Below are 25,377 nucleotides of genomic sequence, written 5' to 3' on the forward strand. Positions count from 1 at the left end.
GTTGCAGCGCTCTGGGAAGGGATGAGTGAGTGTGAAAGATCACAGACCAGGTCCCCCACGGTGCCCTCAGGTTCTTAGAGATCATGAGGTCCCATACCTGCCTCCACCACACACTCAGGTTGCTTCCTAGACATTGCTTCCCTTTTGATTCCCAGCTGCTCTTCGGGAGTGGAAAGCTATGGCTCCTAAAGCTATACACACGCGCACCCCCTCCCACGGAACAGTTCAAACCTGGTAGTAGTGGTTGCCAGCCAGGCGGAGAGACGAGGAGAATGAGCGCCCCCAGCTCTGACCTAGATCCCCACCAGGACTCACATTCTTCCCTACATTCTCGCCAGGCTTCAGCCCCCCGCCCTCAGTCTCCCCACTACCAAACGTTCACCCCCATTTGGACACACCCTATTCGGTCCACTCCAGCCACCCCTTCGCATCTCTCCCAGGGTCCACATTGCCCTTCCCTGAAGGGGCTGAGGCGGGAAGGCGATGGTGTTAAGAGAGACAAAACCAAGTGCGGGAGGAGACCAGGGGAGTCCGGCTTCGGCACAGGAAGGGGCCGGGCTGTCCCGTCGGGGAAGTGGGAGGGGGGCCGCGGCGCCTGGAGGGAAGCTCCTGTCGCCCGGGACTCTGAGCCAGAGCGCAGCGGCGAGCGTGACTCCGCCATCAGGTCCCCGGCTGCCTCCCTGGGCCTAGCCCACTCCGCTGCGCCAGCGCCCGGGCAGTGAGTTCGGGGGACAGGGGAACCCAGGGCTCCCTCGCACCAACCCCAAATCCTGCCCTCCTGGCGATGAAGCTTTGCTAGGGCACCTCCACAATCCGGGCACGAGGGAGGAGGAGGAAAGGACTGAGGGATCCCCTCATAGCCAGCTGGGAGCGGGCTGGGAGGCCGCAGGGAGGGCCTGAAAAAGGAGACGGGATTACCACGAGGTTTGGGGGCGCGGGGAGGTAGCGGCTTGGAGCGGGTTAGAAAAGCTCAGGTGCGGCCCGCCGGGCCGAAGGAGGTAACCCGGCGCCCGGCCCTAGCCAGCCTCGGGACTCTGGGCGGGGGAGATCATGGCCCGCCTCTTCAGCCCCCGGCCACCCCCCAGCGAAGACCTCTTCTACGAGACCTACTACAGCCTGAGCCAGCAGTACCCGCTGCTGCTGCTGCTGCTGGGGATCGTGCTCTGTGCGCTCGCGGCGCTGCTCGTGGTTGCCTGGGCCAGCGGCAGGGTGAGCCGGGCCGCCGCTGCGGGAGGGTCGCTGCCTGGGTAGCATTTTCGGGGTTGGGGTTTGTGGGGTCTTTTTTTCGATGTGTTTCGTTGCTGGGAGCCGAGAAAGAACCATTGAATCTGGCTAGGAACTGCAGTGACCCTGGGCAAGTCACTGTACCATTCTGGGTCTGCGCAGGGAGAAAGCTGAGTCCTGGATGCTTCTAGTTTCTGTCCGGGTTCTGACAGACTTCATGAACGTCCGTGGTCTACGGGTTCTACAATAAATCCATCACCGGATTTTCCAGTTTTCCAAAAGGGAAATTCTAGGAGGCCCCTGAGGAATTCATTTCCTGCCTTTCTCTGCCTCTTAGGGGATGTGGGGCAGTTGTGCCCACAGACTCCCAGAAGGCACCCTCCACCCGGCTCTTACTGAGTCCCAAAGTAAACCCATGTCCAGTTCCTGTTTGGGAAGGAAGGGGGTCTTCAATCAAATTCTAGAAATGGCCTGCCCCGGGTTTTCTTTTTACTCCTTGGAGGCAAAGTGGGAAAATCACTGGGCGCGGCCAATCCTTGCTGGTCCACGCCGAAATCCGGGAAGAGATGGGGACAAAACGCGGGGACGACGGTGGAAATTCTGCAAGGAGTTGAGGCAGGTGGCGAGATCGCAGCCCTGGCGGTCAGGAAGGTGCGGGACGCCGCGGGTCCTGGCGCCCCCTGCTGCTCGAGCACTGCCTCGCACCGCCCTCCGAGCTGCCAGCCGCCGGCCCCCGCGCCGCCGGGAATCTCCCGAGCAAATTGGCCAGATTTGGAGACATTCATTCCGAAGTGCCTTCTTGTGAGCTAGGATCTATCTTTTACTTGTTTCATGAAGCTTTGGTTCCCGTTTGACAGATAAGAAAATTGAGGCTCAGAAAAGTCATGGATTCACAAATAGGGATGGGAGCCAGATCTTCTAGGTAGCTGTCCCAGGCTCAGCAAGATAATAGGTTGGACCGCAGGAGGCTGGGCGCGGTGGCTCACGCCCGTAATCCCAGCACTTTGGGAGGCCGAGGTGGGAGATCGCTTGAGCCCAGAAGCTCGAGACCAGCCTGGGCAACTTGGCGAGATCCTGTCTTCTACTAAAAATGCAAAAAAAAAAAAAAAAAAATTCAGCCGGGCGTGGTGGCGGTAGCATGTAATCCCAGCTACTCGGGAGGCTGAGGCACGAGAATCACTTGAACCCGGAGGCAGAGGTTGCAGTAAGCCGAGATCTTGCCACTGAACTCCAGCCTGGGCGACAGAGCAAGACTCTGTCTCAAAAAACTAACCAACCAACCAACAAAAATCATACGAGATTGCTGAGTCTGGATAAAAACAGTAGGACACAAGCAATTTCAAATGGTTCAACCTAAAGAGAATGGTAAGCGGAGGTGCCTTGCCTCCTTTTAGTACTTAGGCTTGAGACGTCTTTCAGAACTGGGCTGAGGGGCTGGGCTGCCGGCTCTTCCTTTATCAGGTTCGTTCCTTCTCCCTGTCACAATCTTGCCTCATACACCCCTTGCCTACAGGAGCTGACCTCAGACCCGAGCTTCCTGACCACTGTGCTGTGCGCGCTGGGCGGCTTCTCGCTGCTGCTGGGCCTCGCTTCCCGTGAGCAGCGACTGCAGCGCTGGACGCGTCCTCTGTCTGGCTTGGTATGGGTCGCGCTGCTAGCGCTAGGTCACGCCTTCCTGTTCACCGGGGGCGTGGTGAGCGCCTGGGACCAGGTGAGAGGGGCGGCAGGCAGGGCAGCGGGGACGGCCCGGGCTTCGATCCCTCACCAGGCCTTGAATAGTCCCACTCTGGCCTTCGGCTTTCCGCGCCCCGCCCCCAGGTGTCCTATTTTCTCTTCGTCATCTTCACGGTGTATGCCATGCTGCCCTTGGGCATGCGGGACGCCGCCGTCGCGGGCCTCGCCTCCTCACTCTCGCATCTACTGGTCCTGGGGCTGTATCTTGGACCACAGCCGGACTCACGGCCTGCACTGCTGCCGCAGGTGAGCACGCAAGTAGCACAGGCTGCGCTCAGGACGGCTCTGTCACGTGCTAGTAGTCTCCTTTGGTGGGGTTGTGGAGCTGTGACTCCAAGGCAGGGTGCAACGCTGGGAGTAGGATACCCAATCTTGCTTTCGCAGAGCTGGTACAACAGTGTGGTGCAATGCCTGCTGTTACCAGAAGAGGGATCCAGGTCTCAAGGAAGGGAGTCGTGTGGTGGTTTGCCCGGGGACAACAGATGTTGGTTAATGAAACCTTGACACAGAATGTAAAAAAAAAAAAGTTTTGTGCCACGGAAGTGGGTAGCGACAGTGGAGTGGTATTCCAAACAGAGGAAATGTACCTGCAAAGGTTCCAGACCTAAGAGGTCGCATTGGTGAAGCAGCCGAGAGTCTGGAGCAGGGAGCATCTGGGAAGGGAAACGCCCCTAGGGATGCCACAGTGTGGCACCACTTGTTCCACAGTAGTTAGGTCCCTCACTGTAGAACCCAGTCTCCCCCAGCCAGTCTTTGAGACCAATTCCAGCTACACACGACAACCACCCGGGTCCCGCCTCCTCTGAGGCTGGCCTTCGCCCACAGTTGGCAGCAAATGCGGTGCTGTTCCTGTGCGGGAACGTGGCAGGAGTGTACCACAAGGCGCTGATGGAGCGCGCCCTGCGGGCCACGTTCCGGGAGGCACTCAGCTCCTTGCACTCGCGCCGGCGGCTGGACACCGAAAAGAAGCACCAGGTTAGCCTGGCCTAGGAAGGCCAGACCGGCGCTCCCAGAGAGGAGTTGCTTAGATTACATAACGGGGGTCCTCCACAGGTTCAGTGACTCTGGGCAGATTTCTTGACCTGTTTCCTCTTTTGTATAAAACGTGGGTATTGCCCATCTTAGAAGGTTGTGAGGCTCACACAAACCAAAGCTTATAAAAAGCACTTTAGGGCATTATGATATTAAGTGAACTCTCATTCAGGTGTTGATACTGGGAGTTCAGTCCCTAAAGGTGATCAATGTAGGATGGGGTGCTGGAGCCCTGTTGTGTGCAGAGGGAGGACCTGGGGGAGCATCCTGGGGAGCACGTGTGGTGGGCAGTGTGGGCTCCTGAGTGATTTGGGGGGCAGGGGCTCCCGGCTTTAGGATGCAGAGGAGTTGGTACTCATAGTGACCTCTTCTAGGAACACCTTCTCTTGTCCATCCTTCCTGCCTACCTGGCCCGAGAGATGAAAGCAGAGATCATGGCACGGCTGCAGGCAGGACAGGGGTCACGGCCAGAGAGCACCAACAATTTCCACAGCCTCTATGTCAAGAGGCACCAGGGAGTCAGGTATGATGAAGAATGGCTGGAGGGGAGGAGCCTGTGGGCTAAGACCCTGGCCCCACTGACACAGTCTGCCCTATGCAGCGTGCTGTATGCTGACATTGTGGGCTTCACGCGGCTGGCCAGCGAGTGTTCCCCTAAGGAGCTGGTGCTCATGCTCAATGAGCTCTTTGGCAAGTTCGACCAGATCGCCAAGGTCAGAGAAGGCTTCCCTCCCCACCCAGGGACCCTCAAATTTCCCATCCTGGGTAGCCCCTTCCAAGGGAAACTCCCACCTTATAAGATCCCAGGCCCACTTCAGTGCATGCAGGCCCCCAGATATCCCAGTGGAAAGAGGAAACCCTCTCAAACATTCCCAGTCATGAAGCTGCTCACCACACATCTGAAACCTGCAGAGATCCCTCAATATCTCCACAGATGTCCCAAGTACAATGCCCCATACAAGCTCAGAGCCCCAACATATGTGTCTCTGGACACTACGACCAAATCTATAGAGACGTTTTCATATTCTAACCTTAGGAGGCCCTTCCAAGAGAAATTTCTGCCCTATGCAACCTCAGCCCAGCAACCTGCTTAGACTCCAGGGATACCTCCAAGCAACCAATTCTTGGGTTCCCCCCAACCTCTCAATCCTGAGACCACTACCACATATTCAACTCTGGGTACCCCCTTCACTTGCCAAAAGTGGAAAGAGCCACAGCCATCCAGCCCTTGGGGAAACCCTTCTGAGAAAGAGATCTGCATGGAAGACAGTTAGCCCCATATCAGGTGAAAGGAGTCCCTAGATCTGATCTAAACACTACCCCACCTTGGAAGTTCTTCAGGAATACCACACTCGCTCCCCGCTTTTCCCAACTCCCTCCTACCCTTCTGGCCTCTAACCAGGTTCCTCTACACACCCACATACACACTCCCAGGAGCATGAATGCATGCGGATCAAGATCCTGGGGGACTGTTACTACTGTGTCTCCGGACTGCCACTCTCACTGCCAGACCATGCCATCAACTGCGTGCGCATGGGGCTGGACATGTGCCGGGCCATCAGGTCAGCTCAGGCGGTGGTCAGGAGGAGTGCTGAGGGTGGATGTGGGGGGCAGCAGGCAACTGACAGAAGTCCTCTTTGTGAGAATCAGGGGTGTCTCATAGGCAGGGCTGAGGGTAGGACTCAGATTGCCCCACACTCACTCTGCTCAGGAAACTGCGGGCAGCCACTGGCGTGGACATCAACATGCGTGTGGGCGTGCACTCAGGCAGTGTACTCTGTGGAGTCATCGGGCTGCAGAAGTGGCAGTATGACGTTTGGTCCCATGATGTCACACTGGCTAACCACATGGAGGCAGGCGGTGTACCAGGGTGAGACCTATGGCCCTAGGCAGCTACAGCAGAAGGCCAACCAGGCCTACCACAGGCTGCCAAACTTTTCGTTAGTTCCTTAAGATAAGCACAAGATGAGTACCTTAAGATGGGTCCCATATGGGGCTTGGGAGATCCTAGGGTACAGGGAGGGGAGCTGGGAGGCACCTCCTGTAACACAGGCTCTTTCTTGAAGTCAGACCTCCAGGAATGATCTTTAAAAGACATGAGATGTTTGTCAGTTCTAGGAGCCACGGGCATGAGGGGGCAGGAAATAGGAGATGTGAAGGCCCTCCCTGCTGACCCCTACTGCCTCCCTCCTTCCAGGCGAGTGCACATCACAGGGGCTACCCTGGCCCTGCTGGCAGGGGCTTATGCTGTGGAGGACGCAGGCATGGAGCATCGGGATCCCTACCTTCGGGAGCTAGGGGAGCCCACCTATCTGGTCATCGATCCACGGGTAAAAGCCCAGCGCAGACCCCGTGGGTTGGCCCACACAAACTGTCCCACAGTCAACAGGCCTGATCTCTTCTGTGCCAGAGATTGAGTTCCTGGATCCTACTGGGGGGTGGAGGAAGAATGAGGGAGTGTCTGTCATCTTTACTCTCAGCCCTCATGTGTCCCAGGCAGAGGAGGAGGATGAGAAGGGCACTGCAGGAGGCTTGCTCTCCTCGCTTGAGGGCCCCAAGATGCGTCCATCACTGCTGATGACCCGTTACCTGGAGTCCTGGGGTGCAGCCAAGCCTTTTGCCCACCTGAGCCACGTAGACAGCCCTGTGTCCACCTCCACCCCTCTCCAGGTATGCGCACCTTCACCCTGAGCCCCAGAGCTTAGTTAAATCCACCCCCAGTATCCTCAGGCCCCACTCCCACCCAGCCTTCTCTGCCCCCACCACCAGTGAGCCACTTAATGATTTGTGATATCCCAAAGTCCTGAACTGTCTGGTCACCCCAGTCACTGGTTCAGGCCCTTCCTTGCCCCTCCTTCCAGAGAAAGGGCCCTCCAGCTCACCTCAGAGAAGATCCAAGATCCCTACAGACACCATGTCCATAACTCCCCAGCATCTACTCAGGAGAGTGCCTTCCCCTGACACCACATAGGCAGTTGGACCCCCACTTCCTCCTGTCTCTGATTGTAGGGCTGTACACCCATAGCACCAGGAAATGGCTCTGTTTAACTCAGTTTCTGAAACTTCATGCTCTCTTCTTCAATCCCCCCAACACTGGGGAGTGGGGGAAGGACACTGGCAGCAGTGGTTGCAGGAAGTACTTAATTCCAAGTGTTAACATGAGGTAGGGGAGAGGTCAGAGGGTTAAGCTGGCAGGAGGAAGGGGAAGGAAGAAGCTGAGGCTCAGCTGACTGTTGGAGGATGAGACCTCTAAGGTGGGTGGAGTGGTGTGTGGGGATTGCTCCAAGCCCAGGGACTATGAGATGACCTTAGGTGCAAGGTTGTTGTTCAAGAGTATCTCCTGAGGCAGGATCTTCACTAGCACAGAAATCCACTTAGCCCCTGAAGTTCCAGGGGATCAGTCAAATATCAGAAATCTTGCCAGGCACAGTGGCTCACGCCTGTAATCCCAGCACTTTGGAAGGCCGAGGCAGATGGATAGCTTGAGGTCAGTAGTTTGAGACCAGCCTGGCCAACATGGCGAAACCCCATCTGTACTAAAAATACAAAAATTAGCCAGGCGTGGTGGTGCGTGCCTGTAATCCCAACTATTCACGAGGCTGAGGCAAGAGAATTGCTTGAACCTGGAAGGCGGAAGTTGCAGTGAGCTGAGATTGCACCACTGCACTCCAGCCTGAGCAACAAGAGAGAAACTCCATCTCAAAAAAAAAAAAAAAGAAAGAAAGAAAGAAAAAAGAAATCCAGCCAGGTGCTGTGGCTCACGCCTATAATCCCAGCACTTTGAGAGGCTGAGACAGGCAGATCACCTGAGGTCAGCAGTTTGAGACCAGCCTGACCAACATGGTGAAACCCCCTCTCTACTAAAAATGCAAAAATTAGCCAGGCATGGTGGCACATGCCTGTAATCCCAGCTACCTGGGAGGCTGAGGCAGGAAAATCGCTTTAACCTAGGGGGCAGAGGTTACAGTGAGCCAAAACCACGCCATTGCACTCCAACCTGGTGACAGAGCAAGATTCCGTCACAGACACACACACACACACACACACACACACACACACACAGATCCTGGGAGTCTAGAGAGTCAGGGGGAAACTTACTTTAAGGAGGTTCAAACCTCTTCTTCAAGAGCAGGTGGGATTTGGGGGAGAGAGAGGTCATTAGAGGCAGAGGAAAGAGCCCAGTGAAATGCCCAAGGTCAAGGACATGTATAGAGCATGCAGTGTGGCTCATGGTCTACCTCACTACAGGGAAAACACCCACCATGCCTACCTCTCACTGTGCTCTCCCAACAGGAGAAGACCCTGGCTTCCTTCAGCCCCCAGTGGAGCCTAGATCGGTGAGGAGGCCCCAAAGCCTTTGCCAGTGGGGCTGTCTGGATGACCCCCTCCATCCTCCCTGGGGGTCTGCTCCTGCTTTGCCCAGATGCTCTGAGAGTCTCTGTGGTGATGTACTTGGCTCTCACTGCTGTGCAGGAGCCGTACCCTCCGTGGACTAGATGATGAACTGGACACCGGGGATGCCAAGTTCTTCCAGGTCATTGAGCAGCTCAACTCACAGAAGTACGGAGAACAAAGAGGGCTGGGAGGGCTGCAGGCCCTGAGGTCGTGTGGTGGAGAAGGGATGGTGCTCCCTGAGGGACTGGAAGGAAGACTCACCTGACCACCTGCTCTTGCCCTCACTCTGCCCTCTTCCTGCCCTTCTCTGCCCTCTTCCTGCCCTTCTCTGCCCTCTGCTCTCTGGTGCTTTCACCCACCCTCCCACCTCCCACCAGACAGTGGAAGCAGTCGAAGGACTTCAACCCACTGACACTGTACTTCAGAGAGAAGGAGATGGAGAAAGAGGTGAGCTGTGGAGTGGATGGCACCAAACGACTTCCCAACTTTAGTTCCTTGGCGCTGGGGAGGGGTCAGCCCTTGGGTCTCCTCCCCAGGTCTGCTCAGTTTGTGATCCTAGGGGTGAGGAGCTTGTGCCTCTCTCTAAAGGAAAGTCACTCTGTAGACTGAGCTACTGGATGGTAGAGGGAGGAAGGAGGGTAGCTCCTTGGAGAACTGGTAGGGTCTACATGGAACTGAACTGGAGGCTTGGCGGTGAGGCTGAGGAGCCCACCCATTGCCCGGGAGTGATGCCTTCAAGGTGATGGGCAGCACGGGACCCTGTCTCTACCTCCGGCCCCCTCACTTTCAGTACCGACTCTCTGCAATCCCCGCCTTCAAATACTATGAAGCCTGCACCTTCCTGGTTTTTCTCTCCAACTTCATCATCCAGATGCTAGTGACAAACAGGTGAGAGTGCCCCAGGCGAAGGAGGCCCTGGCTGTCACAAGCGGATCACCTTGCCCTCATGACCCCTGGCCACACTTTCTTCATTCACCTCTTCCCCTTAGCTTCAGGCACTTACCCACAGAGGAAACGGGTTTTCTGGGGAAAATGATAATCGCAGTCATTATCTTAATCTTGTACATCCTGTGGACTTTCTACACAGCCCTAGCATTTTCCCATGAGCGTCTCTTTTGGTGCTAACAACATCTCCATGAAGGCGGGTTTGTTTCCATTGAGAAACCCAAATCTGGCAGCAAATGTGTGAGCTTAGAAAGTAGATCCTCGCCAAGCGTGGTGGCTCAAGCCTGTAATCCCAGCACTTTGGGAGGCCGAGACGGGTGGATCACGAGGTCAGGAGATCGAGACCATCCTGGCTAACACGGTGAAACCCCGTCTCTACTAAAAAAAAAATACAAAAAACTAGCCGAGCGCGGTGGCGGGCGCCTGTACTCCCAGCTACTCGGGAGGCTGAGGCAGGAGAATGGCGTAAACCCGGGAGGCGGAGCTTGCAGTGAGCTGAGGTCCGGCCACTGCACTCCAGCCTCGGCGGCAGAGCGAGACTCCGTCTCAAAAAAAAAAAAAAAAAAGAAAGTAGGCTCTCATTCCTAGTCCACTGCTAGCAGGGATGAGGACTTGTTAACTCAGCCACGTGGCCAGGTGCAATGGCTCACACCTGTAATCCCAGCACTCTGGGAGGCCAAGGCAGGTGGATCACCTGAGGTCAGGAGTCAAGACCAGCCTGGCCAACACGGTGAAAGCCCGTCTCTACTAAAAGTACAAAAATACACTGGGTGAGATAGCAGATGCCTGTAATCCCAGCTACGCGGGAGGCTGACAGTAGGAGAATCGCTCAAACCCTGGAGGCAGAGTTTGCAGTGAGCCAAGATGACACCACTGCACTCCAGCCTGGGCAACAGAGCGAGACTCCGTCTCAAAAAAAAGAAAAAAAAAAAACTCAGCCAGGTTAAAGAGCTTTAGCCTAAAGACCCAGAGATCGGTCTGCCGTAGCCTTGGTCATTCTTGTGAGCCCCCACTCCCCACCATACGGGTCCCTGTTCCACCTCAACACTGCTCTAGACCCTTAAGCCAGCCAACCCAGATCATTAGAATGCAATGTGTTTTATCAGCCGGGACCCCATTGCCAGCCAACCCAGATTCCCCAGAACCACTTCCCCCATCTCCCACCCAACTCACCAGCACCTTCACAGCACACAGGGAGCCTGTTCTGGCACTTCAAGGCCTCGATTTTGTCTCCCTTTAGGCCCCCAGCTCTGGCCATCACGTATAGCATCACCTTCCTCCTCTTCCTCCTCCTCCTTTTTGTCTGCTTCTCAGAGGACCTGATGGTGAGGTGGGCTGAGGGGTGGAAGTGGCATGCCAGAGCCCTGGTCACAACCTGTCCTGAAGAGGGTGCCCCAGCCCCATGGCTAAGACGCCCATGCTCCCTCCACAGAGGTGTGTCCTGAAAGGCCCCAAGATGCTGCACTGGCTGCCTGCACTGTCTGGCCTGGTGGCCACACGACCAGGACTGAGAATAGCCTTGGGCACCGCCACCATCCTCCTTGTCTTTGCCATGGCCATTACCAGCCTGGTGAGGACAGAGGGGGCCCTATCCACCCCCATCAGGGCATGTTGGACCTGCCAGGGACTGAAAGGGAACCCCTAGATTTGGGCAGGCAGCTGGACTAAGCCCAGGAGATGCTGGAAATGTTGTATAAATAGAAAGAAAAAAATTACAGTCACCAGCAATCTACCATCTGGGCATAATAGTTGTTAATAACACTTCGGTGAATGTCCTTCTTATCTTTTTTCTGTGTAGGCAGTTATTTATTACTTAGATCACTTGGCTGATTTTTCAGGATTTAGACTCATTCCTAGAATTCTATTCCTGGAGGGCACCTGGGAATCACCCATCAGCCAAGTTACAGAAGAGGAAGCTAAGGCCCAGAGAGGCTAAGTGGCTGGCAAGAGCTCACACAGTGGCTCAGAGTCAGAGAAGTACTCTTGACGCCCCTCACACAACTCCTCCCCCAGTGAGGACCCCAGTGCTGAGGTTCCCTTCCCTACCAGAAATAGCAGAATCCACCCCTTTGGACGAGTCTGGCCCTGACTCATCCCTGGGTCAGCTGAAACCCAGCACAAGCCACCATTGTGCCCAAGAAGCTACCTGCCTCTTCAGCTCCTCATCTCGTCTGCAGTTCTTCTTCCCAGCATCATCAGACTGCCCTTTCCAAGCTCCCAATGTGTCCTCCATGATTTCCAACCTCTCCTGGGAGCTCCCTGGGTCTCTGCCTCTCATCAGTGTCCCAGTGAGTGTTCCCACATGCCCTTAATCTCCTTCCTCAGCCCAAGTCCACAGCTCCCCTGAGTGGAGGAACACTCCATTCTGTGGATTAGAACAGACATAAGTCACACCCAGTGTGTATCAGTGTGTATGACGCCCCCTCTCTCCCAGATAGGACCTGGGCCTGGGAGGGACAGGAAGGGAGCCCTCAGGGGTCCCCCCTCTGCCTGTGGGACATGCCCACTCCTGACCCCTGCCTGGCCCCACAGTACTCCATGCACTGCTGCACGCTGGGCTTCCTCTCCTGCTCCCTCTTTCTGCACATGAGCTTCGAGCTGAAGCTGCTGCTGCTCCTGCTGTGGCTGGCAGCATCCTGCTCCCTCTTCCTGCACTCCCACGCCTGGCTGTCCGACTGCCTCATCGTCCGCCTCTATCTGGGCCCCTTGGACTCCGGGTATGCACAGCTGCTGGACAGAGGTGCCGGGCCCCCTGGGATGGGGGTGAGATGGGATACAGCAGAGCTGTCCTGGCCTCACTGACCTGAATCACCTACAGGGCAAAGTGGGAGGGAAGCGGAGGCCTACATGGGCACTGGGGGCAGGGAGAAGGCCAGGAATGGGCAGAGCAAGGGGCAACCCTGATCCATGGCCCCTTCAGGCCCGGAGTGCTGAAGGAGCCCAAATTCATGGGTGCTATCTCCTTCTTCATCTTCTTCTTCACCCTCCTTGTCCTGGCTCGCCAGGTAAGTCACCCAGCTCAGCCCCACCAGGGCCCACCTATGAGTGGCCCCCATATTTGTGACTCGATCTTTCTAATCTCCAGGGTTGAATCCCATTGGAAGCTTCTAAGCGAGTCTTCCTGCTTCCTTTCTTTCTCCTCCACTCCCCGTCCCTCCTTTCTCCCACACCCCTATCTGGGAAAGCCCATGCTTTAGAAAAAGTCTGCTGCCAATTCTGTATCCCTAGTCTGAATCTAATTTCAAGGATAGTCTCTCTCCAAGGATACTTGCACCTTAAGCCCTACTTCTAAACTGGGGGTGGGATGGGGGTGGTTTCAGGCATCATGGAGTTGGGGCTGAACACGCAGAAGCTGCGCTTCCCCTGCTCTGTGTCTCCCCACGGCCCCTGGTGACCCTCCCCAGAATGAGTACTACTGCCGCCTGGACTTCCTGTGGAAGAAGAAGCTGAGGCAGGAGCGGGAGGAGACAGAGACGATGGAGAACCTGACTCGGCTGCTCTTGGAGAACGTGCTCCCTGCACACGTGGCCCCCCAGTTCATTGGCCAGAACCGGCGCAACGAGGTGACTCCTGACCCCCTGACTCCTGATCCACGGATGCCATAGGGCCTAATTTCGGATGAAAGTCTTGACCTATGGCCGGTTCTCTCTAGTGCTTGTCAAGCATCTTCGTTTTCACAAGATCTTAGATTCTGTCTTTGGTGAGCACAAAATTGCATTTCAAATTCTTACTTGGAAGGCATGTCTTATCTAATTCATGACCATTCCATACATTCCAGAAGCTTAGGTGTTGATGGGAGCTGTCTGGAGCAGGGGTCCCCAGCCCCCAGACCCCAGGTCCATGGCCTGTTGGGAACTGGCTACACAGCAGAGGTGAGGTGAGCGGTGGGCCAGCACTACCGCCTGAGCTCTGCCTCCTGTCAGATCAGCAGCGGCATCAGATTCTCATAGGAACTCGAACCTTATTGTGAACTGCACATGCAAGGGGGTCTAGTTTGTACACTCCTTATGAAAATGTATTAGGCTGATACAAAATTAATCGCAGTTTTTGCCATTAAAAGTAATATAATTAAAAGTAATTACTTTTTTTTTTTTTGAGACGGAGTTTCACTCTTGTCCCTCAGGCTGGAGTACATGTAATGGTGTGATCTCAGCTCACTGAAACCTCTGTCTCCTGGGTTCAAGCGATTCTCCTGCCTCAGCCTCCCAGGTAGCTGGGATTACAGGTGCCTGCCACCATGCCTGGCTAATTATTTTTGCATTTTTTTTTTTTAGTAGAGACAGGGTTTCATCATGTTGACCAGGCTGGTCTCGATCTCCTGATCTCAGGTGATCCACCTGCCTTGGCCTCCCAAAATGCTGAGATTATAGGTGCACTGCACCCGACCTAAAAGTAATTACTTTTAATGGCAAAAAAAAAAAAAAAAGCAATTAATTTTGCACCAATCTGATAACTAATGCCTGATGATCTGAAGTGGAACAGTTTCATCCCAAAACCATCCCCCCCACAGCCTGGGTGCATGGAAAACTTGTCTTCCATGAAACCCATCCTTGGGGCCAAAAAGGTTGGGGACTGCTGGTCTAGAGGATACAGTCCACCCCTCTCTCTAGACACGTACTATCCAATATGGTAGCCATTAGCGTATGAAAATTTAATGTTAATGAATTAAAATAAAATATTCAGTTCCTCAGTTGCATCAGCCACATTTCCAGGGCTCAACAGCCACTTGTATCTAGTGGCCACCCTATTGGACACTGCAGATAGGGAATGTTTCCACTGCAAAAATTTCTATTGGATGCTGCTGCTCTAGATCCTCAAAAATCTTACTAGAGCCAAACCATCAGAAAGTCACCCACATATTTGTACCATCGTATTTGTATCACCTGCTGGCCCTCTGCTATGGAAATGCTCTTGACTCATATTGAGGGGTGTTAAAAGAAACAGCTCAGGAGCTCTTTCACAGCCTTATGCCCCCACCGCCTGCTCCCTGCTCTCAAGATCAGTTCTGGTTTCTTCTCTAATAGACACAGGGAATGTTGTAATCGATCCTTTTCTCTCTTCACTTTGGTGGCTAGAAAGCTGAGAACCAAAATCTAAGACTAAATAGGACTTCATGGCACTCATTTTGTGAACCACCCTCAGATCTGATTCCATCTTTATCATCTTACTCTTATTTTCCCTTTGCCTCATAGTCCCTATTGTTGCTTACTTTATCTTTCATTTTGTAGCTATCTTAACTGACTTAAACACTTAAACACGTTTTACCTTTGGTTTTGTAGCTGACTTAATTGACTTAAACACCTTTCAGCAGTAGGATAGGATATAGAAATAATTCACATTGACAGGATCCCACTTCTAGGAGTGATTCCCTTCGTGTTGCTGTGAGGTGATCCTGACCCCAAACCTCTGCCTTTTCTAGAATTACAATGAGATCCAAGCTTTGACTCCTAAGTCACTTCCCTGGGGTAGCCTGGCCCTACTCCTCTCCCTCCTTCCCAATTCTTCTTAAACAGGGAGACCAGGAATGTGACAGGGGGAGGAGGGCCCCACGCAGACCTAGAAAGGAGAGGAACATGACATGCACCCCTCACTCCAGTCTCTTGCTCTCCCAGGATCTCTACCACCAGTCCTACGAATGCGTTTGTGTCCTCTTCGCTTCAGTCCCAGACTTCAAGGAGTTCTACTCTGAATCCAACATCAATCATGAGGGCCTAGAGTGTCTGAGGCTGCTCAATGAAATAATTGCTGATTTTGATGAGGTGAAAATTCCAAGAGTCTCCCAGACCCTATGTCCTAGATTCTAGAATTTTCCCCAGTACCTCCTTCCACTTTGCTTTTCTGGCCATGAAGTCAATCCTCCCCCCTACAGTACTCCCTCGCCTCCTCTGATCCCCCAGATCTACCCACTCCAGCAACATTGCCCACCACCAACCCTCTCCTTCCTGGCACCATCCCCACTCCCACAGCCTGATCCTTTAACTCCAAAGGCTTGGGGCTGGGCTTCTGGGAGAGGGGATGGAGAGAGTAAGAGAGACTGGGGACAGGACTCTTCTCTACATACAGCTGCTCTCCAAGCCCAAGTTCAGTGGGGTGGAGAAGATCAAGACCATTGGGAGCACCTACATGGCAGCCACAGGATTAAATGCCACCTCTGGACAGGATGCACAACAGGTACAGCAACCCTTCCTTACTTACCACCCTCCTCTGGTCTCTCATTGATGGGCTCATTAGTGGGACTTATTCCTGTGCCCTCACTGGCCCACCCTGGTGCGTGGGCCCATTGCCAGGATGCTGAACGGAGCTGCAGCCACCTTGGCACTATGGTGGAATTTGCCGTTGCCCTGGGGTCTAAGCTGGACGTCATCAACAAGCATTCATTCAACAACTTCCGCCTGCGTGTGGGTGAGAGACTTCCCCTGCTGCAACAGTCTGGTACCTCCTCACCTTCCTGAGCTTGCCCCACTCCAAGTCCTTTGTTAGCTGCTCCCAGTTCATCCTGAAGTCCCTTTCCTAACTCACTCCCTGGGATGGGGTGTGAAGATGCTGGGCCAGGAGGTATGAGGCTCTCCCACTCTTTTTCTTAAGCTACATTCCTCCAGCCTTAGAGACCCCTCCTCTCCTCTAGGGCCCCCCAGGCTCTTCTCCCTTCCTTCTAGTTCCTTGTGCTTCCTCTTCCCCTCTTCCTTCTCCAAGTCTGTCATTACCACATCCCTTATTAGGGTTGAACCATGGACCAGTAGTAGCTGGAGTTATTGGGGCCCAGAAGCCACAATATGACATTTGGGGCAACACAGTGAACGTGGCCAGCCGCATGGAGAGTACAGGAGTCCTTGGCAAAATCCAAGTGAGTGAACAACATTGGAGGCATAGGGGGAGGGGAACTAAGAATAGGGCCACCTCCATATTCCTTCACCTCTTCCAATTGTAGGTGACTGAGGAGACAGCCTGGGCCCTACAGTCCCTGGGCTACACCTGCTACAGCCGGGGGGTCATCAAGGTGAAAGGTAAAGGGCAGCTCTGCACCTACTTCCTGAACACAGACTTGACACGAAGTGGACCTCCTTCAGTTACCCTAGGCTGAGATTGCACTCCCCTTCTAAGAACCTCAATAAAGAGACTCTGGTGTGCCTGAAGCCCATTGATGTCAGAAGCTGCTGATATAGCTGGGGATCACCTTCTCCTTGCCCTTCAGTGGGAAGTATTCTTCCCAGGCCAATTTTAGTGTGAGTGTGTGTATGTGTGTGTGTGCATATGTGTGCACACATGCATGCATGTGAGACTGAGCATGTTGAAATGGAGTGATTTTTTTCACAAGCTCAGGAAGAGAACTCCCTCAGCCTCTCTGCCAACTTGATTCCAGCATTTTGTACACCTTGGAAGCGTAAATAATTTAGCCACATGGCTCAAAACAAAGATTTGCCCATTCCTGCCCCCTACTCACAAATACTGGAAGAGTCTCCAGGGAAATGTCATTTGAACTTTATTCATTCAACAAACACTAAATAAGTACCTATCATGTGTTCACCATATAGAATGGGTGAGAGGTCTGAGAAATACTCTGTGAGGTCCCTCCCAGTTTCAGCTGCTGTTCTCAAATTGGTACACCATGCTTTCCAGTAAGGATCTGTAGACAGCTTGGGGGTCTCCTCTTCTTAGATCCACCCAACATCCCTTTGCTTCCTTCTGTATCCTTCTGCACAGATGCTGGTATATAGGTCTTGAGGTATTGATGACTCATTCTCACTGGCTCATACTTTGGGGTCCATGGGAGATACCTTGACATACTAGGTTTGTTGCGGGTGTTGCATGTGGATATTTGGTTTCACTCTCTTACTTGCTCTTTTGTTTTTTTATGAGAAAGATCCAAAAAGTACACTGCTGCCACTGTTGTTGCCATCTTCCTAAAACCGTGTCAGAACAGAGTTGGACCAAGATTCTCTAAAACAACAGTCATCTCTAGGAAATAATGACTCATCCCTCTCACTTTTGGGAATCTTTGTTTCCTGGGGCCCTCAGCCCCACCCTGTGCCAGGGTGTGTTGTGGAGGTTAGCAGATGCTGATATGTAGAATTCTAAGGGATAAGATCTAATGACTTAGTCCTCAAGTCTGACCTCTTTGTGAAATGGAAGGAAGGAAGGCATCCCCTAGAATACCTCCTACAGAGAGGACAAAGATTATTGGCAGGAAGTTGGAGTCGTGCTAACAAGGAGACTTATCACAGGCTTCAGGGAAGATGTTTCATAGCAGTGCTGTTTTCTCAGAAGGTCCCCTGAGTCACAGAGCTTGGAGTGATAGGCCCACATGGGTGGTCTTCCTAGACAAGCTGCTTTAGGAGTCCGCAGACTGCGTTTTGCTAAGTATTATCTGCAGACTACGTACTCGGAATCGCCTGGGATGGGGGCAATCTATGTCTGTCTTTGTGTCCTTTCCGAAATTGTAAATCATGGGGAACTAAAGGAGGTGACTCTCAACTACTGAGAGGGGTCCCACCAGGGCACCCAGGAGCACCCCAATGCCCACAGCACACGTACCCCACTCACAAGGTTGACCCAATTTCAGACTTCAGTTTTAATGGTTAAAGCTGCCTGTGGGAGCAGGATGGAGCACTCTCTTACTCGGCCCTCACTTTGCTCCACCTCTCCCTCTTCTTCCACTCCACTCCCGCCTCCCACGCTCCCACGCTCCCACGCCCTCCATGCCCCTGCTCCTCCTCCAGGTACAGAACTGGCTCAGGGCTGGCATTCTGCCAGGAGAAAGTGCGCCTCCTTCCACCAGGCCTAGTTCAGTTCGTTTAACTCAAGGGGGCTGGAGGCAGTGAGGCTCTCGGAAGGGCCGGGCTCCAGAGCGGCAGGGCCGCCCCTCACGGTCTGGCCCAGGCTGCCCCCGCGGCGGGTGCTGGATGCCTCGGAGCCCGTGCCCTCCAGCAGCTTGGCGACGAAGCCCACGCCCGCCGAGCGTAGCAGGCCGCCGCCGGCGCACGCGTACAGCACGGGGTTCACGCTACTGCTCAGGAAGGCGAGCGCGATGAGTACGCTGCGGGCCAGTGTCAGCCGCTGCCCCACGAGCCCCGACCCGGAGGCCTGGCCGGCCAGCGCACGGGCAGCCTCGGCCAGGTTCACCACGTGGTAGGGCAGCCAGAAGGCGGCGAAGGCCAGGATGATGAGCACCACCAGGCGACCAGTGCGGCGGCTGCGGCGGAAGCGCCGGGCCTGCAGCCGACGCCCTATGTCGGAGTAGCTGGCCACCACAGCCAGGAAGGGCAGCAGGAAGCCCGTGACGGCCTCGAAGATTAGATGGAAGGCCTGGTGCTGGTTGCTGGGGTACTTCGGAGAGCACTGGCTCGTGTTGTTCAAGTCCACTGTGCGGTACACGAGGACGGGTGTGGCCAGCAGAAAGGACACCACCCAGATGCCTGCTAGCACCCGCAGGGCCATTGCCTTGGTGCGTAGCTTCTGGGACACAAAGGGGCGGGCCACTGCCAGTGAGCGGTCTAGACTCATGGCTGTGATAAGCAGGACACTGGCGTACATGCTGACTCCACAGACATAGTGGCACAGGCGACAACCAGCCAATCCAAAACTCCAGGTGCCTTGGGCCAGGAAGTGAAGGAAAAAGGGAGCAGTGAGCAATACGGCCAGGTCGGCCAGGGCCAGGTTCAGCACCAACAGGGCAGTGACAGAGCGCTTCTTCATCCTTTTCAAGATGCTCCACACCACAAAGCTGTTGCCGGGAAGCCCCACAGCCAGCGCCACTGACAGCAGGATGATAGCCAACAGAAAGATGAACCCTACACCTAGTGAGGGGGATGCTGCAGAAGATGTAGTGTTCATGGCCGTCAGGAGGACCTGGAGAGTGAGGGCGGACAAACGCATGAGAGTAGAGGACCAAGGGTTTCCTGACACCATAGACACGCCTAGACTGAGAACTCTAGTCTGTCTCCAGGGTCAGCAGCATCAGAGGTCCCCCTGAAATATACTGCCCCATCGCTGCAGACTGACATCTTAAAGGGATCTGGTTGAGTACAAAGACTAGTTTCCTAACTGGGTCATGGGGCCCCTTTCTGCCCACAGACCCAATTGCAAAATATACAGTGACCGCAGCAGCAGCAGCAGCAGCAGCATTTCCAGACCTTTTCAGTCTCCTCCCCTTAGGAGACCCTAAAGCCCAGAACCAACCTGAGAGTTCCTACCAATGCTGCACCCCTTGAAAGGCCAGCTTTCTTGCCCCCTGCCAGGCCCTCATCCCCTCAATCCCATTAACTTTCCCAATCACCTGCCTACTGTCCCCAGAGATGCCCAGGGTCAACCAGGAATAACAGGGAGGGGAAGAGTTAGTGGACAAGTGACAAGGACAAAGCCTCCCAACTTTTACACTGGTCAGGCTTTCTTTGGAGATTCCTTTGCACCTTCTTTCATGGCTGCACACCGTCCCACCACCACCACAACCACTGCCGTTCCCAGGATACTTACTTACAAGCTTTGACAGGAACTGGTTGGAAGCTGATGCCAATCCCAGGGTCAGGGCAAGGTGCCGTAGCCTATCCCTGGATCTGTCCCACTGCCAAGGGCCTGGCCCCCGGTCTAGGTGCTGTTTGCTAAGTCAGCCAGAAAGGAAGTACCATAGAGCAGAGGACAGGGAAGACGCATCTTCCTGAGGGTGTGGCTGAAACCCCCACCCACTCCCTTCACTAGGAGGGGGGATAGTCTGTGTTCCAGGGCAACCCAGAAGGGTTTCTCTGAGGACTCCTCAGAGGTGGAGCCCGATGAGAAGAGACCAGGAAGGAGCAGTGAGAGGAAAGGGGGGTGTGGGGAGTGAGTAGGCTGGGTGTGGTCTCAAGATGCAGGTCTAGACTGGAGAATTAAATAAAGTAGTGAATGGTATCATATAGGAGAAGGAAGTATGGTAGCTAGAGAAGGGAAATGGGCTCAGATTGAGAGGCTACAATGCTGATATCTTTGTTTGTTTGTTTTGCAGTAATAATGTAGATTTTTTGTTTGTTTGTTTGTTTTTGTTTAATTAATAGGAAGTGTAGGTTGGAGCTGTGACTAGGTCCTGGGTCTGGGTTTGGGTTAGATAACATCATGATTTAAAGAGGGCATGTCAGTAAATTGCCGAAGGGGGCAGCACTCTGTTCTTGGTTTCAGTTCAAGCTATGATCTAGGTTGTGTGGCCATCTTCCAGCACCCCCTTTCCTCACCTTACTTAAAGGGATTGGTTCCATTTAGGTCAACCAATTCTCCATTCTCTTTGGTAGAAGCCAAAATCCAAATGGTCTCCTTGGTATCACACAGAATGCCAATTACTTCCCCTTTCCCCAAACCCCTGCCTTGTGCTTGCCCATGTGATTACCTTGCTGAGTCTGGATTTAAGATCTGGGCAAGGGGATTGGCACCATCTTTTTCCTATCTTCCCACAGCCTTCTATCCAGTTCCACTTTAGACACACAGAGAAAGTTGAGGCCAAGCTAGGCAGGCTGAGCATGAGGAGCAGGAGTGGGAGAGCAGGAACAGTGATGCCTCATGACTACCCTGCCAAGAGGGGAAACCAGGAATGCAAAAAATGGTCACCTTCCCCATTTCCTGCACAGAGGAACATCTCCTTTCCTTGAAGTCTCCTGCAAAAGCTAAGAACTAAAAATTCCTGGTGGGTTGTGGTGGTTCATACTGGTAATCCCAGCACTTTGGGAGGCTGAGGGGAGCGGATCGCTTGATGTCAGTAGTTTGAGACCAGCCTGGCCAACACGGTGAAACCCCGTCTCTACTAAAAATACAAAAGTTAGCTGGGTGTAGTGGCATGTGCCTGTAGTCTCAGCTACTTGGGAGGCTGAGGCAGGAGAATCACATGAACCCAGGTAGTGGAGGCTGCAGTGAGCCGAGATCGTACCACTGCACTCCAGTCTGAGTGACACAGTGAGACTCCATCTCAAAAAAAAAGAAAAGAAGAAACTAAAAATTCCTTCCTTCAATCTGACCATGGGCCTTCCTGCTTCCCTTTCAACTCTCACTTCTCAGGAAAGATGCAAAGTGTAATGGTGGTCACTGAGATCCCTTAACCTTTCCAGGGCCCCCACTTGCTCTGCCTGGAGAAAAGCCAGAGCAGAGTTGACCTCGTAGCTGTCAGGCAGAGGATATGATGAAAAGCAATGGGCAGAAACCGCAGCAAGAACTGAAGTCTGAGTTAAGGAAGGGCTTTCTGACCGCACTGGGTGTCAGAGATGGGGAATAAGCAACAAGGGAATTTAGGGAACCTCTGCCCAGCACACAAGGACAGAAAGAATCCCATGAGGCCTGTGTTTGGGGACAGAAGCTCCAGGGTCAACCAGAGGTCCCTTCAGACAGAAACTGGGTTGTCCTTGCCACCCCTCCCAAGTTGTTCCCCACCCACATCTACCTTGATGGCCTTTCTTCCCCAAACCCAGGACCAGGCACTCTAAGCATACTCCCTGCTGTTCTAGTTCACAGATGCTAGTTAATCCCAGTTTTGGTAGCCCCAGCATGACCCTGGGGACTGGGTTTCTTTTGCTCTGTTTCGACTTCTGTTTGGGAGGCAGGGAGGTATGAGCAGTCACTAAAGTAGAGCCTGGGGTGATGGTCAGGGTAGCCACTTGAGTGGCCAACCATTTCAGTTTGTTGGGAAACCAACAGGGCTGGGACAAGGGATTTTCAGTGCTAAAACTGGGAAAGTCCTGGGCCAACTGGGATGAGCTGGTCACCTTAGTGACCACGAGTGTGTACTTGTGGATGTCCCCTGAAAAGAATCCCATTCTACATCCCCCAATCAAAGGTGTCAGGATCTAGAACCGTTTTTAGACCTAGATATGGATTCCAAAAGGTGGGGGCAGATAAGTGTTGGGGAAGGGGCCAGGAATAGCTAGCAGCATCTTGGAAGGAGCCCAGACTTGGCAAAGAGAAAAAGAATAGGTGGCACTTTTCTGAAAAATTATTCCTGTCCTCTAAATATTCCTGCCATTCCTCATACCCCCTGATGGCCAACCTCCAAACTTCCCAGACTGAGTGCCTGCTCCTGGGCTCCTTTTCACGTCAGGTGGCCTTTGCAGGGAGAAATAAATGGTCAGGGAGGAAGGTAAGTCTCAGACTCCCAGGGCCCCTACACTACTGTCCACTCCTTGTGTGCCTCTCTCACACCCACTGGACCAAACACAAGACAGGCAGGAAAACTTTCCTTTCAAACCCCACAGATTCAGTTTCCCCTTCAGAGCCATTTCCTCCCCCAGAGGCTTTTATAAGCCTCAGAGAATGGATCCCATTCCTACCCCTCATCCAAGCTCCCATACTTCTCCTTCCATTTTCTCCTTTATTTCTAGAGTGGTTCTATGGATTGGCCTGTGGAACCAGGGCACCTGGACTGAGGAGGGCAGGTCAAGATGCCACTGAAGGCCGGCACTGCCTAGCCCTGGCTTGACCCAGAAGGGAACTAGGTGGCTTCAGTACAACTCAGGCATGAAGAACCACCAGGGGAGGCACACTTAAGTCATCATCTAATGGCTTCCCAGTGTATTTCACAATAACAGCTATTGGCAACAAGTAAGCAGTGCTGGCACATGCCAACTTGCAAGCACGCAATAGTCCTTAACAGGGACCATCACCACCCTCATAATCCCTCAGTATGGAGGAGCCTGGGCCTGCCTGAGGTGTATAGTAATCCTACCCAGTCAGATCCAAACTCTAGTCAAAGAAGGGTCCCCAAATGTTCCAGAACACTGAGCTCCAGAGGGTGAGAGGATGGAAAGGGAGAGGGAAGGGCAGCAGGTTGTAGGGTTTGGTGTCAAAGGTCCCATTCCGGACCGTCCTTCTCCATCCCACCCCCCGGGTCTCCATTGCCGCGGCCCTGCCCCACCACTTTCAGCTGAGGGGTAGTTCGGAGCTCCATGGTCCCCTCCCTAGAGCGGCCGCCCCCTCGGGCCTCCCCGGAGCCTTCGAAGAGCCGCGTGAGGAAACGGGGACCTGCCCGGGGCAGCAGATCTCCAGCGGTGAAGACGTACAGCACCGGGTTGACGCTAGAACTGAAGAAGGCCAAAGCCGTAGTTCCTGCTCGCGCCGCCTGGCCAGCCCCGCCCAGCTTCGCCAAGGTCCCTTCAGGTGGAGCCAGCGCGGCGACTGCCTGCAGAAGGTTGACCGCGTGGTAGGGAGCCCAGAGCAAGCCGAAGGCAAGCACGATGGCGCTCACCAGCCGGCCCACCCGTGCCCCATGCCGCCCAGAGCCCCAGCGGGCGCCCCGCAGCCGCGCCAGCGTCACGCTGTAGCAGCCAAGCATCAGCCCGAAAGGAAGCACGAAGGCGGTCAGAGTCTCCAGGGTCAGGTGGGCGGCGGTGTGGGCCGGCGACGGGTGGCACAGCTGGCATACGCGGTCCCTCCACAGGTGGCGGTAGACGGCGGCCGGAACGGCGAGCAAGAGGGCGGCCAGCCAGACGGCCAGCAGCAGGCGGCGGGCCAGGGCCGGGCTGCGCAGCCTGGGCGCCAGGAAGGGGCGGGTAACCGCGAGGCAGCGCTGCAGGCTGAGCAGGCCGGTGAGCAGCACGCTGGCGTACATGCTGAGCGCGCACACGTAGTACACCGCCTTGCAGCCCGCCTGGCCCAGCGGCCAGGCTTGCCCGGTCAGGAAGGCCACAAAGAGCGGCGTGAGCAGCAGCACCGCGCCGTCGGCCAGCGCCAGATGCAGCACAAGGGTGGCTGCCAGCGGTCGCCCCCGTGCAGGCCGCCAGCCCGCCAAGCTCCACACCACGAAGCCGTTGCCGGGCAGCCCCAGCAGCGCCGCCAGGAGCAGGAAGGCCGTGCCTGTGGCCCGCGAAGTCTTCCAGCTCAGCAGTGTCTCGTTCCCTGGGGGACGGTAGCAGACGGACATCCTTCTGGGCCTACAGGTGGGTGGAAGGCGCCACAGAGGGTGTTCAGGGGTGGGGCAAAACCCCACCTGTGATGTCCGAAGAGAAGGGGCCATGCCTCCTCCTTACTTGCCTGCAGCCTGCCTCTTTTCTGCCTGGGAGTCCTGACTTCCACGAGGACCCAGACCCCACCTCAAACACTACTCCTTCTTGGAACCCAGATCCCCTGCTCCCACTCAGCTGACCTGCCCCACTCCTGGCTCCTTCCCAGAGCTCAGTGGTAAACAGGCATAAAGTCCTCACCCCAGGCTGTCACTATCTCTACCACCACTCCTCTAGTCTGGCCCCTCCTTCTTTGTCCAGCCCCATTCTAGCACATCTGGGCAAAAGTGGATGGTGGGGTATAAAGGGATGTGCGCAGATCTACTTACCAAGGTGGCAGCAAGCACGACTGGGGGCCTGGAGAAGCTGAAAGGTTAAGCAGCAGTGGGCGAGGTGCCTACTCCTGTCCTGTGCCTATCACATTTGCAGCGGGTAAGGCAAGAATGGGGAGGGACAAGATGAGGCTCATCCTGGGCCTCTCCTGGGGCCCCTCCCTCACCCTACTCCTTCCCATCACCAACGTATCCAAGTGTCCAGGCATGTGAGAGCCTGCCTTGACAGGAAACAGCAGAAACTGAAGTGGGGCAGTAAGATTCCCTGGCCGTGGAAGGAAATAGGAGGACTCTGCTGAATCCTAACCCTGGTCCTGCTTCTGTTCTCATCCCTCCCCCAGCTCTGGCCCCAATCCTCCCAGCCCACCTTCTGCAGCATGTATGTTGCTTGGCCTCTCTGGTCTGCAGAGAAGGTGACCCAAACAACTCAGTCCCCCATCTGCTCTATCTTTGCCTGTTTTCCAGTCTCCTGGTCCGGCTGAGCCCCTTTTCTTCAGCTTCTGGCCTACCTCCTCCCATCTCTTGCCTCGGGCCCTGCCCCAGTCACTCCACCCTCAGGGCTCTCACCGGGCTGTCAGTGACAGCCTTTCCATGTAAGGCATGCTGCCAGGTTCCAGGAGGAACAGGAGATGCATGGAGGCATAATGGTTAGGGAGTCATGACACACAACCATGAAGAGATCCCATTTCCAGGCTGTACAAGGATACAAGACAAGAAAGGAAAGGATGCAGTAGTAGGGACATACTAAGCAGCAGCCCTCTCTTCTTGGAAAA

The 25,377-nt window shown here is 54.5% G+C and overlaps 3 protein-coding genes and 1 long non-coding RNA gene across 7 annotated transcripts in view; 1 reads left to right on the plus strand and 3 right to left on the minus strand.

Moving 5' to 3' along the window:
• LOC116275742 overlaps positions 1–15,778 on the minus strand; it is a 36,225-nt gene extending 20,447 nt beyond the window's left edge. Inside the window, exons 1-3 of the long non-coding RNA XR_004184964.1 lie at positions 15,526–15,778; positions 11,477–11,695; positions 10,504–10,665 (exon numbers count right to left, since the gene is read on the minus strand). This is a non-coding gene — a long non-coding RNA (uncharacterized LOC116275742). The remainder of the gene's footprint in view (positions 1–10,503; positions 10,666–11,476; positions 11,696–15,525) is intronic.
• ADCY4 (adenylate cyclase 4) lies at positions 615–16,463 on the plus strand. 3 transcript variants are annotated; one of them, XM_009211320.1, is made up of 26 exons: positions 637–718; positions 1,025–1,209; positions 2,738–2,935; positions 3,043–3,204; positions 3,784–3,933; positions 4,365–4,513; positions 4,592–4,703; positions 5,425–5,552; positions 5,702–5,860; positions 6,188–6,320; positions 6,487–6,660; positions 8,284–8,327; positions 8,464–8,550; positions 8,763–8,832; positions 9,176–9,273; positions 10,571–10,655; positions 10,763–10,900; positions 11,508–11,618; positions 11,863–12,047; positions 12,251–12,335; positions 12,735–12,893; positions 14,943–15,089; positions 15,394–15,501; positions 15,618–15,732; positions 16,050–16,174; positions 16,259–16,463. In XM_009211320.1, the coding sequence occupies exons 2-26, from the start codon at positions 1,051–1,053 to the stop codon at positions 16,409–16,411; spliced, it is 3,234 nt and encodes a 1,077-aa protein (XP_009209584.1). In that variant the 5' UTR covers positions 637–718; positions 1,025–1,050; the 3' UTR covers positions 16,412–16,463. The 3 variants fall into 3 exon arrangements, with proteins under 3 accessions (XP_003901686.1, XP_021796781.1, XP_009209584.1); XM_003901637.2 differs by having other exon boundaries at positions 615–1,209; XM_021941089.1 differs by lacking the exon at positions 3,784–3,933 and having other exon boundaries at positions 615–1,209.
• A 324-nt stretch (positions 16,464–16,787) lies between these two features.
• LTB4R (leukotriene B4 receptor) lies at positions 16,788–22,276 on the minus strand. Of its 2 annotated transcripts, none has more exons than XM_009211318.3 (2): positions 19,801–22,276; positions 16,788–19,176 (listed from the first exon to the last, which is right to left on the minus strand). In XM_009211318.3, exon 2 carries the CDS (start codon positions 19,159–19,161, stop codon positions 18,109–18,111), a length of 1,053 nt encoding a protein of 350 aa, XP_009209582.1. In that variant the 5' UTR covers positions 19,162–19,176; positions 19,801–22,276; the 3' UTR covers positions 16,788–18,108. The 2 variants fall into 2 exon arrangements, with proteins under 2 accessions (XP_009209582.1, XP_009209583.1); XM_009211319.4 differs by having other exon boundaries at positions 19,805–19,926.
• A 541-nt stretch (positions 22,277–22,817) lies between these two features.
• LTB4R2 (leukotriene B4 receptor 2) lies at positions 22,818–24,717 on the minus strand. The gene is made up of 2 exons (XM_009211313.3): positions 24,602–24,717; positions 22,818–24,203 (listed from the first exon to the last, which is right to left on the minus strand). Exon 2 carries the CDS (start codon positions 24,191–24,193, stop codon positions 23,117–23,119), a length of 1,077 nt encoding a protein of 358 aa, XP_009209577.1. The 5' UTR covers positions 24,194–24,203; positions 24,602–24,717; the 3' UTR covers positions 22,818–23,116.
• Positions 24,718–25,377: the final 660 nt, after the last annotated feature.

The sequence above is a fragment of the Papio anubis genome, chromosome 7 (genome assembly GCF_008728515.1).
Source record: "Papio anubis isolate 15944 chromosome 7, Panubis1.0, whole genome shotgun sequence".
Lineage (NCBI taxonomy): Eukaryota > Metazoa > Chordata > Mammalia > Primates > Cercopithecidae > Papio > Papio anubis.